The sequence below is a fragment of the Drosophila persimilis genome, unplaced genomic scaffold, assembly GCF_003286085.1.
Source record: "Drosophila persimilis strain 14011-0111.01,24,50 unplaced genomic scaffold, DperRS2 tig00000002-arrow-pilon, whole genome shotgun sequence".
Classification (NCBI taxonomy): domain Eukaryota; kingdom Metazoa; phylum Arthropoda; class Insecta; order Diptera; family Drosophilidae; genus Drosophila; species Drosophila persimilis.
Window position 1 is genome coordinate 6740463 of NW_020825289.1, and position 17161 is coordinate 6757623.

At 47.7% G+C, this 17161-nt stretch overlaps 1 protein-coding gene across 1 annotated transcript in view; it reads right to left on the bottom strand.

The window, feature by feature from the left end:
- LOC6589944 (semaphorin-2A) overlaps positions 1-16695 on the bottom strand; it is a 45031-nt gene extending 28336 nt beyond the window's left edge. The window contains exons 1-2 of the mRNA XM_026986364.1: positions 16519-16695; positions 3635-4346 (exon numbers count right to left, since the gene is read on the bottom strand). Coding sequence (XP_026842165.1) covers positions 3635-3881 — 247 coding nt within the window. The 5' untranslated portion in view covers positions 3882-4346; positions 16519-16695. The remainder of the gene's footprint in view (positions 1-3634; positions 4347-16518) is intronic.
- Positions 16696-17161: the final 466 nt, after the last annotated feature.

The following is a 17161-nucleotide window of genomic DNA, read 5'->3' on the forward strand; positions in this document are numbered from 1 at the left end:
AACAGCAACAGCGGCCGCAGCGGTCGTGTAAAGTTAATTAAATCAAGCGACATGTGTTTTAAATAAATTGAATAAACTCGACATTAACATAAAATGAAATTAATTTTAATAGGCTTTCGCAGTAAGTTGTTAAGCCAAAACTATAAACAAGTTTTCATTCCCAATTCCATTCTTATTTTCATCCCAAGAAAACTTAAAAGACCAAAGTTTTAATGTCTGTTATTTCATTGGTGGGGTTAATGTTTTTCGCTTGTATAAGAAAATGTATATTTAGCATCATTATGTCGGCAAATTTATGGCACAAACCGCACACACACACATCCAGACGGAGCTGGAGATGAAAATTGGAATGAAAAACGTAAAGTTTTATAATCAAATTTAGTGGTGCAGACATTTCTGGTTTAATTAATTTGTCGTCATTAACTTGAGCCCCACAAATGTGATGGCACGAGGACTCTACCCCCGAAGAGGCTAGGGCTCCTCCGTGCGTCTTCCTCTTGTGTCCTTGATGAGGAAGCGCTTTGCTTAAAGGTCTCCTAGCCATACACACAAACCCTCTCAGACTCCCCGCCAGCAGCTCGTGTGTTTCTGTATCTCTGTATCTCGGTATCTCTGGGTGTGTGTATTTTAGAGGCTGCGGTGCACCAACAACATGTGTGCCACACATCTGCCTTTGTCTCTGCATTAAGATATATTACACACACGCTCTCCCTCTGCCTCTCGGTCGTATAAGCGACACAAGCATTTGTACTTCCGAAATAACTTGAATTATGGCACTTGGAGTTGGCTAATGAATCTGTTGGCCAAAGCCAAAAGCCACTTGCACCAGCGGCCAGGAAATCAGGTCAATCCGATTGTAAATTACGTCGCAAGCCCAATTTCTACTTGGATTCGGATTTGGTTACAGCAGATGAAGATGCCCTTTAGCAAAATCCCAAATATCCCAGAGGAACAGGCGAGGTAGTACTGCTATTCTTAGCAGCAGGTAAATATGTGGGAGATATTGATTTTTCTTAACTTTCTGGCATATCCTTATATTGCGTATACGCACCACCAGCCACATATCGATTGTGTGAGCCTCTGAGCATCCACAGGGGCCTTTTGGGACCTGTTTGTAAATGTACTGATGGACTTACGTATGAAGAGCTCCCGTCGGCCTGCCCTTTCCTTTTAGCCGCTTACAGCTGAAAATTGCTGCTTAATTGCGGAGCAGGGCCAGGGCTAATTTAGCCGGCATACCTGGCCAGAAACCCCCGAACCTGGCCGAAAGTTTTCCCGTTTTGTAGCCCAAAAAGAAACTGGGGAAAAACAACAGCTTTTGCTGGCTGCCAGCAGCGCTAAATGCCCGAAATTCTTTAAGTTTACGAGAGCAATGAACAGTTTTCATTTTCCTTGCCTTGTTTTCCTTTTTCCACCGCTTTTTTTTTTGGGCTGGTGAGGGGGCTTTGCGTGCTTTGGGGAAATAAGGAGGGAGCCAAAGTGTAGCCAAGTTTTTTGTGTATTTTTGCACCCCTTTTCCGAGGTGGTTTTTTTTTTGTATTTTGTAGCTGCTTCTATTTACGCAATGGCCGCAGCTTTTGGCCACGTTAAAGCTACGGCCAAGGTGTGGGTCGTCCACTGCAGACAGCCCTCCGCTAATATTCGCCATTAAACTTTTGCTTGTTTTTCTTTAATTAACAACGCAAACATCTGATATGCTTTCTTTCTTTCCCTCTCTCTGGGTTTCCCTACTTTGGGGGCGATTTTTTGTTGCTTATTTCCCGTCTCGCAACCTTTTATGAAGTTGAAAATATCTTTGCCGCTTTCTTTTTCCATCCCACGCGTTCCCCCCCCCCCCCCCCCCCCCAAAGTTTTCCTGTTCCGTTTCTGTTTGCATTTCTGTGGCCGGAAAAATCCCCCTTTCCACGGAAAGATTTCAGTAATTGTAAAAAGGGAAATCTTTAACGCAACCAAAATTGTTTATGTAAATAAAAATGCTTAACAAAGGATAATTTTCACACATAATGGCGGGGCGTGGGCGGGGGCGCGAGGCGTGGGCGAGGGCCTGGTCTGTCATAATACCTCGTGAATATTAAAAACTTTTGCATTATAACTTCATTTGGCAGCAACGATCCTTGGAGAGCAAATCGGATTACTCTGTGTGCGGTAGATTATACACGTTTATCCGATATGCGAAATGGGTTTTAATTATATATATGTAGCTATACATATATAGCTACAGAGGGAATAAGGAAAAGCGGAAAAGCGGAAAAGCTGATAGTCAACAGTAGTGTGGACAGCAAATCTCAGACGGGGCTAAGCCCGGCTTTGGGTCCATAAAAACTCCACTTGAAAACTAATTAAACACTAATAGTTGAAAAAAAGCAGAAAGAGAAAATAAAGCACATCTTAAGTGGCGGAAGTGACGGTCAAGATGGGGTTCTGTGGGGGGGAATGGAAGGGAGTAGGGTGGAGAGGTCCTGCAATTGAACAAACAACAAAACAACGACTGCACTGAAAGGCAAAAGTTTTTAATTTCACTCCGAACCGAACAGAACCGAACAGAAAAGAAGAGAAAAGAGCTGAACTGAACTGAACAGAACAGAAGCGTAGAGAAACGGAACGTAGAGCACTCCCGGAAAAGTAAAGTGGAAGGAAGCACAGGCTGCTGCGCGCGAATGAGTCTATAAGTTGTGCTGCACCCTTCCCTGCCCTTCTCCAGGACACACACGGAAGAGAAATGTCTTGCCGATGAAATAAAACAATGGCAAAACAAAGGCTGTGGCAGTGGCAGTGGCAGTGGGCGAACAGTACGAGTCCCGGTTGCCAAATGGCCTGGACCCCGAGACACGATGAAAAGGATAACAGACGTCGCCGACGGAAGTGGACCGAAATGGCAAATCAAGGAAAAGCAGCAGTAGAATCAGAGCCCGAATCAGCAGCACACCATCACACCATCACACCATCAGGCCATCAGACGTGGGCGGCAACAGCAAATCCGCTTAAAGTGAAAATTATTCCTTTTTGGGCCACAAAAGGAGAAAAACGGGAAAAGGGAAGCACACACACTTACACATAGAAGAAAGTTCTTGGCATTCGCGGCTATGTAAGCTGTTGACTTATTTCCCAAAGTTCGATTCGAATGGAACGCCACCCGCCCCGAAACCAGCCCCAAGCCCAACCCGAAGCCCAAGCCTATTGTTGTGAATAGTTTTGTATGCTGGGGCTTAGCTGGCCAAGAATGTGAATGTCTGAACAAAGTGCAGAAAGAGAAACGTTTAAGCCATTTTATTTGTACAACACTGAAAGCTCCACACAGACCCAAACGGAGGCTCCACTGGGAAAGATTGAAGAGTTCTTAAATTCTGCTGCATATTTGTATTTCTTTAACAGGACTCCATGACGACTCTCGTCACGAAAGATGTTCGAAGAAGTATCAAATAGGTTGGCCTAGAATTCAATTCTGGGATAATGAGATGTGCCTTCCATTAGGTGGAAAACTAAATTTTGGGGACTGATTATGCCAGACCTAATCTTGCCGCAAATTAGCCAAGTCCCTCACTCACTTACCTCAACTTAAATTGCGACATGAAATATGCAGAGGACTCCTCCGGTTCTGCGGAGGAGCCAATGCTACGCTTCCCTTTCGACTTACCTTTGTGGTGGCGCAGATGATGGCCGGCAGCTGTTCCCGAACAACAGGGCGGCTCGTAATATAAATTCCAAGTGTTCTCATAATCCGCCCGAGCATATTCCACATAAATTATTTGCGCGCCCAGGACGAGGAGCAGAGCACTGAGGCGGCTAAGGCGATTGAGGGGGCTTTGGGTGCTGCTGTGCAGGCGGCGGCGATTGCGGCCAGTGTCTGCGCCTTGGGGGCGCAGGTTCCCCATGGAGCACATATTGTCTTCCTTGCTTCTGGATGCACTATATAGTTCTCTGTTGGAGGGGGGGTTACTCGAGCTTGTTGCGGATTACTGTACGGAGTGCACTATTGGTCCACTATTTGGGAGACGTGTGAGTGCGGAGCTTGAGCACGGTTAACGTTGAGCGACATTTGATTACGGGTGCACCGATCTTCACATTTCACACGCGACACCTGACTATCTACGGTTACGTTTACGTCTCTGTCACTGTATCTCTGCTTTCGCCGGATTGCGTTGGGGCGGTCGTCGGAGGCGAGCGCGTACGGCACGGACTTCGGACACGAACTGAACGCGCGGCGCACGAGGAACTGTGTTAAATAAACACCCACACGGAGGACGACGACGACGACGACGGCGGCGGCGATGGCGATGGCATTCGGTTCGTCCACGAACTGGCTTCGGGCTTCGTTTCCGCTTCCTTTCGGCTGTTGCTTCAGACACCTGTGAGCGGGAGAGCACTATTAGTCGGAGTTTGCGCATTGGACAGAGGGAAATATCCCACGGAAAGAGTGGATTTCCCAGTAATGTTTATGTTTATGCCAAGTGTATTGAACTCATTTGCAAAATGCAGCGTGCAGCGTGCACCGTGCAACGTGCAACGTGCAACGTGCAACGGAGTCTGCAGCAAAACAATGGCTACATTTTCAAGGGTAAATGCAGACACATTCAAAGCTGAAGTGCATACAAAGCACTCGCTGCCCCCGTCGCTCCACCGGGATAAGCCAAGCCGAGAGGCAGACGGCTAGACGAGTGAAGTGAGGAGTCTGAGGGAGGGGAGGGTGAAGAGAGAAAAAAATAGGAAAAAATATAAAGAGGAGAGCAAAGCGGAGTGGAACAGGGCTTTGGGCCTAGCAGACGCTTGCACTTAAAGCCATTCTCGTGCATTATTATTTATGCATACGCTTGTATTAGTAACTGCATCTACGAGTATGTGTGTTTGTGTGTGTGAGCATGTCTGGGAAATCCTACTTATACCCTGTAGACTGTAAGGGTATGCTGTGCTCTGTTGCCTTTCAGTGGAACTCCGTTCTTTCACAAATATTTATCAGACATATATATACATATATATAAGAAAAATGTCTGGTATCTCGCTGTCGAAATGTCTTTTGGAATGTTTCTGCTGATTTTTTCTATATATTCCCGCATAGCCATAGCATCGCCGGCAGTCGCGTGTTTCAATTTGCAATGCAACATTGTATGCTGCAAAAAAGTTCTCTAAAGCCAGACATTAGTCACTCAGACAGGCCCTACGGCGGCACACACCCAGAAGGGGGAAGGGAATGGGTTGCGGCTGTGGGGCAGGGCAGGACGGCCAGACACTGACAATTAGGCTTTGTCTTAGTGAGTATCTGTGTGTCGTCTGGGTGCATGATTGTGTGCGTTAACCTTCAGACAGCCGAGTGGCAAGTCATTCAGCTTACTTTTCCTGTTTATGCAGCTTGACTTGACCTGTACATTCCGTCCGAAGACGGAGAGCTGGACGGACCGACGACCACTTTTGACCACAAGAATGGGAAAGTTTTGTTAGGGAATTTTCGTTGGTTTTTGTTTGACAGCCTGTTGTGCTGCTGCTCGGTGCAGAGGTAGGGGCCAAGACAATTTGTGGCCTCAATGCCATATGGCTTCAATGTCCAATACAGTCGTCAAAAGATCGGGGCCACTGCCCGGCAGGAGCGGCAGCAGGAACAGCAGGAGCTGGAGCTGGAGCTGAAGCAGGACCTTGCTACAAACACACCTGCCGTGTACAACGAAACGAGCTCCACAATTGCGTTATAAATGCCCTCAAACTTTGACTAAGCCAACGAAAAACTTTGATTAATGTGCGCTTAAAGAGGAACCAAATACGTGGAAAAACCCCCCAACACGACGCCAGCAAAAAGGAGGAAAAGAGAACCAAAGAAAAGCCGAGCCAGAAGGCAAAACAACGACAAAACTTTTCATAACTTTAAGCCAGACCAACGCGGTGGTTGAAGAAAGGGCAGGGCGGTGGGTGGGTGAGGTGGCAGGGGTTTTGGGGACTAAACGGCGTGCAGCCAGCGGCTTCTTAGCCAAAGCGCAACACAAAAAACTTATGCAATCAAGACGGGATACGGAGGCAGGGACAGACGCGGGCAGGGGCAAGGACCAAGGCTGACTGTAAAAGGTTCAAGGCGCCGCACAACAATGTCAGACCCGGAGCCGTAGCTGTAGCCATAGCCGTATCCGTAGCCGTGTCCGTGGCAGGAACTGAAGCTGAAGCTGAAGCTGAAGCCCGCTGGCAGGACGTTGGAATCACAGCGCGAAAGCGTTAAAAAAGTGAATTGTAAAACAAGCAGCAAACAAACGAGCAACATTTGCTAAGGGCTGCATGCCCCAGAATTCAATAGCCCCTGCAACACACCCGCACAAGGGGGGCACACACAAAGTAGCCACACGATCCCGTTGCGTAGCGGCCCCCCTCTCAGCGGGCTGTCCCTGGTTACCCATCCTTTCCTCCCCCCACCGCCTCCGTGGCAAAGTAGCTCCCGCTCTGGTTAATAGAAAATGTAATTCGATGCATTTAATGTTGGCAGGAATTGTTGAGCGGCTGTTGCAGGGGGGCGGGGCGCGGGCTAGCAACCAGCCAGGGCAATCGACTCGCACCCACCAGGCCAGAACCAGAACCAGACCCAGACCCAGACCCCTGGCAGCGATAACAGGTTCAGGTTCAGATTGGAGGCCTTGTCTTTATCTATTTTTATGAGTTGCCATTGCATACAGGATGGCGATGGGTCCTGGCCGTGGTACTGGTACTGCTGATGGGTCCTGTTCCTCTGGCTCGTCCTTTTCTGTTTGAGTTGCTTACCTAATCCTTGCAAACAAGTTAAAAACGTTGTAAAACAAACAGCAGTACAAAGTGGGTGGGTTCATTGGTTGCTTAAATGGGTGGATGGATGGGTGGATGGATGGGTGGATGGTGGGTCCGGGGGGTAGATAGCCCACAGAGCAGTGGAGGGGGACGAACAGAACGAAGCGATTTTGACTGACATCGAGTGCCATGAGAAATACAAACAATCAAGGCAGCCAGACAGCTGCAGAGTCCGCTTCTCACACCCTCCCCCTCTCTGGGGTAACCTCAGCAACCTGTGCCGCGTGCCGCAGCAATGAAAACGAGCAGACAGCAACAGCAAGAGCAAGAGCGCGCATTGCTAATAGAAATTAAGCGAAAGTCCTAAAGGGGGGAGCGGCGGCTGTGCGGCAATGCGACAGAGATGCAGAGCCCCTCCCCATCCCAGCCCGACGTTGCATCCATTTGAAGGTCGCCGTGCGACGCTGGCTTTTATTAATCATAAAAAAAGAGGAACAGCGGAGTGGCAAATGGGAAATGGAAGAACAGGAGCAGGCGGAAAAACGGGAGCCATATTTCTGCTGAAATTGCCAAAACGTTGACGCGGCTCGTGGTTCTGTGCCTCGTGCCTCCTGCCTGAAACAACCTTCTTTCAGGCTGTCTCCTGCCTCATCCTGCTGCCTGCCTCCTGTCCTAGCTTTGCTTTGGTTTGGGTATCCCTGGCCTCTGCTGCACGAAAGTGCAATTTGATTTTAATGGCGGCAAAATGTTGAATTCTAGTCGCATAGCCAGACAGATCGACAGACAGACGGACAGACTCTTGCCTCCATTCCCTTGCACCGCCTCTGTGACCCCTCTGTCAGCCGCTTCCTGGCTGCAATCAGGAACCATTTGTGTTTGCTGTTGATCCTCCCGGTGGTGGCACGCACATCTACAGACACTCCCTGTGGTGTGCTCTCTTTGCTCTGCCTGGCTTCGTTTTGCATTTTGATTGTTTTTTATGAGTGTCTGTGTGGTATCCACGTATCTGTGTGCGAGTGTGTCGCCTGGAGTACGTGCGTGCAGTGGATTTGTTTGTTTGTGCCGAATGTTTGGTCGAGAACTGAGGCAAACAACCGCTCGTCACTGTCATTAACGTCATTGTGGCTATCCAAAGCCGCCCAACGGCCCCCTGGCCACCCATTACGGTCTGCCCCTTTTTGGGGATGGCTCAGCAACGGGGCTCCATGGTCAGTGTCAAAGTCTGGCCATCGAACGCGTCTAACATTTTAAATTATTCAAATGACATTCCGACACAGGGTTTTGGGGGGATGCTCTTTCCATAACCCTTCTTCTCCCGTCTCTCTCGTTCTCTTTGTAGCTCTTTTTCCCTCTCTAATTAGTAGGGGCTTTTGGGTTCAAGGTAAAACTTTCAGAGCGAAGCGAAGACTTCTGGTAGCCTTTGAAAACTATCAATTATTCATTTATTTCTATTTAATTGACTGGAATTTCTGTTTCAGGAGGAAACGCACACATTGATACACACAAACACGCACACGCACAAAAGCCATTTGCATTTTGTCCTCACTTCTTTTTCGAGGTGGACTCGCCCCCTCTCAGACCTTGCCGCCCTCTCTCCCACCAATTTGGCAATTTATGAACAAACATTGACCTCTGCCTCAGCCATGGGGCAGTACAGTGGGCACCCTGATGCCCAGACGCATGTAAATTTCCTACAGATAACAGATCTTGCACCACTGTGCGGTGCAGAGGGAAATGTTGCATCAGAGTTCCGTACGGGTGGTGTGAGTCCTTGGCTTTTATTTGCTGATGTTTGCAGAAAAGTCAAGTCTGTCTGACGAGGGGTGGGACGTGGTGGACCTGCCGCCCATCGTTGATAAGGGTTCCAGGCGGCACGCACATTCATGTCTCGTGCCCCGTGCCCCGTGCCGCTGCCACGTCTCTAGTTTATTTGTTAATGGTTTATTTATTAATTCCTGCGGATTATCACATCAGGACAGGCCATGGACCCTGCATATAGCCGCGAGATAAGGCACGGCCGGAGTCAGAGCTGGGAAAGCGGCGAACGGACTACGGAAATCCATATGGCAGCCACTCGAGGTAGGGGGGGAAATGGGAAAATGGCAATGGGAAATGCTTATCGTGTCCGCCTGGCAATTGCAGCTAATTCACGCCCTCTTTCAGGCCCCCCTCCCCCTCCACCCACCAGCCTCAAGCAAATCTTCAGCAAATTGCAAATTTGTGTTCCACGCTTTTGGAAATCATGTATTAATAATGGATAAGCGAAAATCCCCGCAGAGCGTAGGAATACGAGTAGTTGCGGCATCCGCATGAAAAGTGCCAGAAACATGCGTAGACAATTTCCTCAAGAGTGTGGGGAAAGCGAGCGCGAGAAAGCCGGAAATTTGAAAATTTTCAAGCAGCTTCGAAAAGGGAAAACTACTCGAGAAGCGGCCGGAGGAGTGCGTTTGACAGGACGCATAGTGGCTGTGTGAGTGTTCAGGCGTGTGTGAACTTCCGCACATGCACACACACTAACACCAACACCAACACCAACACCAACACTAATGCACACCCGAAATCGAAGAGAGGCAACGACCCAGCCAGGCGGCAGATTCCCAGACTCATTGAGGGAGAACGAAATATTCCAAAATTTGTAGCAAATCTTCAGCAATTAGTGCACAAAATGTCGAAACTTAAATTTTGTGCAGAGCAACCCCAAAAGTACGGAGCGACTGCCAGGAGAGTGAGAGAAATTGAAAGGGGGAGCAGAGAAAGCAGAGAGAGAGAGTGGGGCAAAGTGGAGGTGGGCCGAAAAACCTTTTAAAGTATTCAATAACACGAAAATGCCAACCCCCGACTCATCAGCACAACACCTCCTTCATTGTACCCCCTACTACTACCACCACACCACCCTCCCCGCTCCCACCAGCCTGATGGACGTGACAACAAATTGAATTTCTCACGCCTTCTAAGAGTTTTCGGATCGAATCCAGGGCAAAGGAAGAGCAGGAGTTCATCCATCGAGTTAGTTCGGTGGATACAAAATTTCTTTGGTATTTTAAAACTCAATATACACCCAGATCGCCCCCATCCATCCTCCTCTAGAGACGAGATAAATGTCAGGAAGTTCAGTTTCTTACGCAAAAGGTTATCGCAGGAATGCCATAATAAAAGAGTCGATTTCGGGCTTGAAGAGCATCAAATTTCCATCAGTCGAGCGGCACTTCATCTGGAGAAAATTGTGATTATTTAAACCCTGGCCTAGGCCGAAATCATCGTGAAAATAAAGCCACTTAAACACTGTTCTCTGTTCTGGCTGCCCCCGCTTGAAGCACTTTGTGTTGCATGGCAACAAAATTGAATGTCAAATTCACATTCACATTCGAAACTCGAATTCAAATTCAAATTCAAATGCAGAACGTGGCAGGAGTTTGACATTGAAATTTGCATATGACGGACCCGGGTTTTGTTTGCTTTTTGTGTTTTTTTTTTTTCTGGTTCAACCAGGTTCAACGGGGGCTCGAACGGGGTGGCAAACACTCTGCCCCCGCGGGGCTGGTGAGTGTGGCGGCCTTTGAAGTGTGCCAGCATGGCGCTTAGCTGCTGATAATCCTTTTTAAATAAATTTGTTGGCACAAATCGTTATACCACGGCCCCCAGCCCAGCCCAGAACAGCCCGGAACAGGTTCCCCGTTTCCGAGTTCTGGTTCAGTCAGGGGGGGGTCTAAACGCACCTTTCCGTTTTATTTTTGTGCAAAAGCAGCAGCCCCCAGTGTCCTCTGAAAAAGGGGTCTAAGGACTGCGTTTCGGGGATACCCTGTGCCTCTACCCTCTGCTTGCGGTATGTGTTTTTGCTAAGCATGTTAATACACAGGAAATTAAACACTTATGCGGAAGTCATACACAGATACTACACACACACACGCACATGGAAAGTGGAATTTGAAAAGTGGTTGAGCATTCAATTATGCACAGGGACAATGCCGCACAATGGGGCCAAGGTAAGAGCGAGCTTATGATGGCAACTTCAACAAAAACAGCTCAGATGATGATGATGATGAAGAGAATAATGATGATGCTGCTCCGTATAGCGATGTACATGTAGCACCCCTAATAGACACCCTCCTCTACCCAAAAAAACACATTAATACACACACAGGCAGGCGGAAAGCCGTCCTCCATAAAGAGATTCGAACACAGAGAACCCAAACGAAAAACAAGAAACCCACAGAACAAAACCATGAAGAAAATTTCATTTAGTTTTCACTAACACGCTGTCAACAAAGCAGTGGCCGGGGGTTGGGGGTTGGGGGGAGTATGGGTGAAACAGCAGCGAAACGGAGGAGTTCCCTCAGTGGGAACTTAAGCGATTTTGCATTTCATTATGGGCTGGGCTTCCTTTTTTTTCGCCGTCGAGACTTCTCCTGGCAGCAGACAAAAACTTGAAGCTAAACACAAATACATAATCCCAGAGAGCATACAAAAGGGTTAACCCCACCACTAACACTACGACCCAGTGGATCCTCTGCTGCCCTGCCTCCCAGTGCTCTCCTTTCAGCCAAATCTGTTTTGTTGGCAACGGCTTGAGTTACTTAAATACTTTGTGAGGGGCATTCGAGCGCAAAATGAGGCACGGATTGACCCCGAAACGGGATTGTGTTATGAGATAATTGCTTAAACCGATAAAGGGGGAAGGCGGTAAAGGGCGTGGCAGAAGGATACGCAATCTATTCAGGAATTAAGTGGAAATCAAGCTCTCCAATAAAGCTGGACAGCTCGTATGTGCGGGGATCTAAAGTTTCATTAAAGTGCCGTAATACGACGATTTACATTAGCCGCTCTTTAAAATTAACTTTACCGATGGGGCGATGGGGCGATGGTCGAACCCGTGGCGATGGGGGAGCCTGTAGAGCCAGACATCGATTAAATTGCGCAACAGAATGAAGCAATAAACATTTAGAGGGCTCAGGACCCCAGGACCCCAGGACATCGAGCCAGAGAGCACACGCTCACACGACAAAAGCAGAAAAATTATCAGACAAGTGTGCATACGTGTGTGTATCTATATGTAGACATTATAGTGACGTGTGTGTGTGTGTGTGTGTGTGTGTGTGTTTGCAGATCCTAGTGGGTTAAGCGTGTGGCACAGCCAGCCACAGCCACATCCTCGTCCGCGTCCGCATCAAAATGGCCAAGCGACGTTTAGCAGTCGATAAAGTCATTGAATGCAGCACGTGGATGCCTCTTGCCAGGACTAAGTTATGCATGTGTAAGTACCATATGTGTGTGTGGGGCAGTACCCCTCTGTACCCCCTTTCGTGGCTCATTTTACGCTTTTGTGATAAAGCAATCAGCTGATGCTGTCGCACAAAAGGCGAAAGATAGCCATCGCCATGGCACAGGATAGACAGCGCCCGGATGACATGGATGTCAGGACACGCACGAAACAAGGACGGCACTGACCAGCCGTAACCGCAAAACATATATTGATTTTGTAGAAAATGTATTCATATGAAATGCATTTTATTTGTGGCCAAATATTTACAAATGTTATGCAAACTTTTTAATTCTATTTATTCAAACAATAAATACAGAAAAAGCGACAAAATGGCAATATGAATCATTCGGTCGAAACGGCCGAACCAATTGGCCCAAAACAAAATACACTTGGCCATCGGAATGTGCACACAGGATAGGAAAACTATTTATCTATTCTATCTGTATGTAGAGGGATTTACTAGTAGAATGATTGGGATGCCCCCTAAACCGAAAAGCCAACGAGCCGTCGGCCCAGCGGAGAGCGTCTAGACAGTATCGTAGTTTTCGGCCATGGCCAATAAAGCAAATGCGGGAAAATACTCCTGTCCCGCAGTAAAAATTAACAACAGCGACGACACGTTCTGGCCAGAAGGAAAATGGCCAAAAAGAGAGTAGAAAGCAGGCAACAGTGGAGCAGAGAGAGGGATCGAGAGCGAGACAGACAGAGATGGGACCACACACAGACTGACAGACAGCGAAATAGAATAAGAAATGGCCATGAAAATAATAAACAAAAAAAGTCCAGAATGAATGAACTGGCGGGAGAGAATAGGAGAGAATGCAGAGCAGATACCAGGGAATAGACTGTGGATATGAATGAAAATCGGAAAATGCTAAGCAAACAACAGCCAGGCACAACAAAAGCCGCAGAAAAAAAGTAAGGATAAAAACCAGAAAACCAGAAACATAACTGGGACGAGGAGTTGGACAGGGATGTGGACACGGACATGGGCATGGACTTGCAGTGGACTGGATCTGTGTGTGAACAGGTTGTGTGGATGTCGTCGTAAGTGTTAATATCTGTGTGTGCGTCGCCTGGCGAGTGCGAGTGCGAGTGCGAGTGTGCCTCTAACTGTTTCAGTGTGCGTCCCCCTGGCTGTTTCTGTGTTTGTGCAGTGAAATAAAAACGCAACAATGCGCAATCATCATTATCGTTAAAAGAGCCGCTTACAGAACTAGACAAATTGCCACTTTAGAGAGCCAGAGCCAGTGGCAGAGCCAGGAGCCAGAATCAGAACCAGAGGCCCTTCGTGCACGGCGTGGATAAAGGCCAACCGGCTCAAAGTAGCAGCACCAGAAGCAACAAGAGGCCTCAGCAGCAGCAGCAACCTCTCATCCGACCAGCAGCAAGGGGCAACATCAGCAGCAGCAGCAGCAGAAACATGAGCAACGGAAGTTGGCGGCCGCAACGTGCCAAGCGGGCAAGCGTCTATAATGACCTCTGGGCAAATGGGGCAGCACACACACACGTACACACACAGCATCAGAACCAAAATGGCGCACATTAGGGACCGCAGGACGCAGGAAAGTATGCTATGCTGGCTAGCCCCAAAAAAAAGGAGCTGCGAAAGCAGAAAAGCAACAAGCCAACAAAAAGTAACACTCATAATCAACTGCTGCCGACGGAACAATGAATAGAATCAAACAAAACCAGGACAGGGCGCAGTCCAGAGGCAGCAGTAGCCACACGAGGAGGAGGAAGAAGAGCTGGAGCCGTATCAGAGGGCGGGACCGACATCAAGTTCAAGGTTTAGACACTCATTTCTGGCTTTTGTTTCATCAAAAAAGCATAGGCTAGCACTTTTTTTGGCTTAATTATAGACACGCACAGGAATACACCCACAAACACACACACACACACACATACTCGTAGAGGGACAATTATGTGGAAGCTAAGAGGAGCAGGCAGCACCATACATCACCAGTTCAGAGGCAGCAAGCCCATCCCCCTGGTGGCAGTGGCCTACATGAACATCCTATTCGCTTGTCCCTTTGCTTCTTGGTAATTTGCAGGCATCTAAAAGCTGGGCAAGAGCACTCATTAATGGCAGGGGCAACGGGGGTGGGAGGAGCAGGGAACCCTCTCCCTTGGACCCTTCTTAACAGCTTTGATTGCTGCTGCTCCTGCTCCTGCGGCCGTTGCTCATGCAATGGCGACAGCAATTATTGTTACAATTAAAAAACCATTAGCCGTAATTTGGTTACATTTTGCTGTTCCTTTTAGCCAGTTATACGACTATACGACTTTAGTACCACAATACGAGTATATGTTTGCTTAGTTGTGGGGGAAACCATTCAGGGGATTGGGCCACACGACACTTCCGCTGGATGGGCAGCAGGAAAACGCAATGAAATCATTAATTAACCGCCCAAGAATCAATAACAGGAATAGTATAGGTGCAGGCCTCGACCTCTCTCCAACGATTCAACTAAATCCCCAGCTCGCTGTATTTACCCGATCTCAAATATTCATGGTAATAGCGCAGAAATTGCTTAATTCCATTTAATAAGCTGAAAATGTCTCTACCTTCGCGTACAATTGATTGTTTACCCAATAATTTGCTGGCCTCGAGTATCGGGGACCGCCTCCTGAGGGAATGTTACCAACTTTGAACTTAACTATTTATGAAAATGAACTTTTCCCCCCATTATCGCATAATTTCCACGGGCCACATTCCACCGTGACAATGGAGCACAGGAAGGGGAGTAAAGAACAAGAATTTCTGGAAACGTTTTTGTAGTTTTCCCTTACTTTTTTTTTTTTTGTCTGGTAGTCGTAGCACACATGCAACTTGCCCTCGATGGGCCTAGGCTGCGCCATTGATTGGCAGCTGTCTCACGTGGCACCACTCTCTGAATCCCCAGCAATCGCCGTCCTCATCCTCTTGCCCAACGGAGTGTCAAAGGCGCTTAAACGCTTTGAGCAAGCCGCCCCTTTATTTCTCACTCTTTTCCTTCTTCATTTGTAGTTTCCCTTTCCGTCCTTTTCCGTACTTTTTTCCATCATTTTTCGGTTCTGGCCAATCTTCTCCGGTTCTTTTGTGCCGAACGAGCGGAGCTGAACCGCTTTTTGTGCCCTTTGCATATTAATACTCTAACTGAGGAAAAGGAAAATGCACTTGCAGTTTCCCAGGCAGCGGCCAATGAAGGCTACTTTTAAAATTATACAAATTATGAATCGCATTCGGAGAATGGAAATGGCAGCCTGCAATTGCAATTGCTGTTGAAACTCGTCAGCTGGCTCATGCCATTTCATTTTTACACCCGTAATTTGCATAAGAAATATGAAAGTTTTTTGATTAAAGTTTTAATTTTTTTATTTTCACAATTCAACTAGCAACTCAACTGATTCGAACTATTCTAAATTGTTTTATTTTCAATCAAAAAATCCTTTCTGATAATTAAAATTCGAAAGAAGGCAAAAGGAAAATCATTATACTCATCGAATGAAGCGACGGATCGTGTACGACCTTCTGTAGAACATTCTGTACTTCTTAGATTTGAATGTTCCAATTTCCCGCTAGTTGCAACTGTTTTCTTGGTAAGGGCATACCCCCAATCGACTTGCAGCGTTGCCCGTTGCTGCGGCACTTTCTGGTTCTGGTCTTCTCATAATCACCGAAAAAAAAACAGAGGGCGGTGCAGGGGTTCTGGCCAGAATGCTTTTGAAGTTCTTTGTTGCTGTCTTGCTGCAGCTTTTTTGTGGCTGCTTCTGTGAGTGCGGGGCACGGGGCACGGGGCAAGGGGCTAGGGCATGCGGAATAACCTCGACATGCGATGCAATCGCGGGCTCTTTGGGCATAACGTTTTTTGTCTTGCTTGCACTTTTTTTTAGCATTGTAGTCGCGGCCAGGTGGTGGCTACTGTTACGGCCATGGCTACTGCAGTTAGCCCAAGATATTGCACACTTTGCTTACCAAGAAACGGCCAGGCAAAGAGCGAAAGAGCAATACCGTTTGGAGCGCTTCTAAGTGGCAATAACAATTTGGCCGTTTGCATTCGCAATTTATGTTTTGTCGCTCTCGAGTTGAATGAATGGGCAAACGTCCTCACGGCTCTCGGGTCTAGTCTCCCGCTCCCTACAAAAATGCAAATGCAAATGGCAACGGCAACTGATGGCCAAAAATAGCTTCAATCTGAGGAGTACAGAGTTGGAAGTGGCCAGGCGGCAGGGTGGCAGGGGCCAAGAGGCATGAGAACGAGTTGCAAACAAGTTGGAATCAACTGGTCAACGCATATAATGCAAAGCGACTGCGGCTCGGCTCGGCTCCCATGAAACAAACTTGGCAAACTGGAAGCAGGTAACTCTGAGCTCTGAGGCCACTCTGAGGTAGCTCTCTGAAGTAACTCTGATGATGCTACAAGCTGGTAAGAGCGTTGCAGGTTTTCGGCCATAAGTTGGGGGGACACACATGGGCACTTCATATGGGGACGGCGACTGGGGCCTGGGGACTGGGGACTGGGGACTGGCATTTGTATATTCACCTCACAAAAATGTGTGCAGATCTGCGGCTGAAGTGTTATTCCTCCTCTGAATATTTCACTGAATTTTTTGGTTTTGTTGTTGTTTTTTTTCTCAGTAATGTTTGGCACTGCTCACAAAATTATTCACGATTATCGAAGCTCTCTTTCTCTGTTTCTCACACTACTAACTGACGTTGCACCATCCGGACTAGGGTACCGTTCGCGACGCTGGCTCATTTTTGAGTGGCACAAACTCGTCGATGCGCCGCTGTCTGCTGCTCGTCGTCGTTCCTCTGTGCTCGTCGTCCCGCTCGTTCGTGTCTCTTCGTGTGGCATGTGGCCGAAACCAGTTTTGGGCTTTTCGCTTGCTGCTGGCAACGCTGCTGGCATTACACTGGGTACACTTTCGACTTGCCGGCATTTTTAACAGTTTGTTTACGTTGGCAGGCGCAGGCGTTGGCATGTACAAATGTTAGAAATAACAGGAGTACCAGGCCCCTGTTAGGGATTCTCAATGAAAAGTCAAGAAAGAAGACAGAATGAGAGGAAGATCCTTTGTGGCATATTTGACAACATTTTCCAATCCCTAATTCAAAAATAATGATTAATTTGCATCTTTTATTCAACGTCTTGGTGAGTTTTGTATGAATCCAATACCGGAATT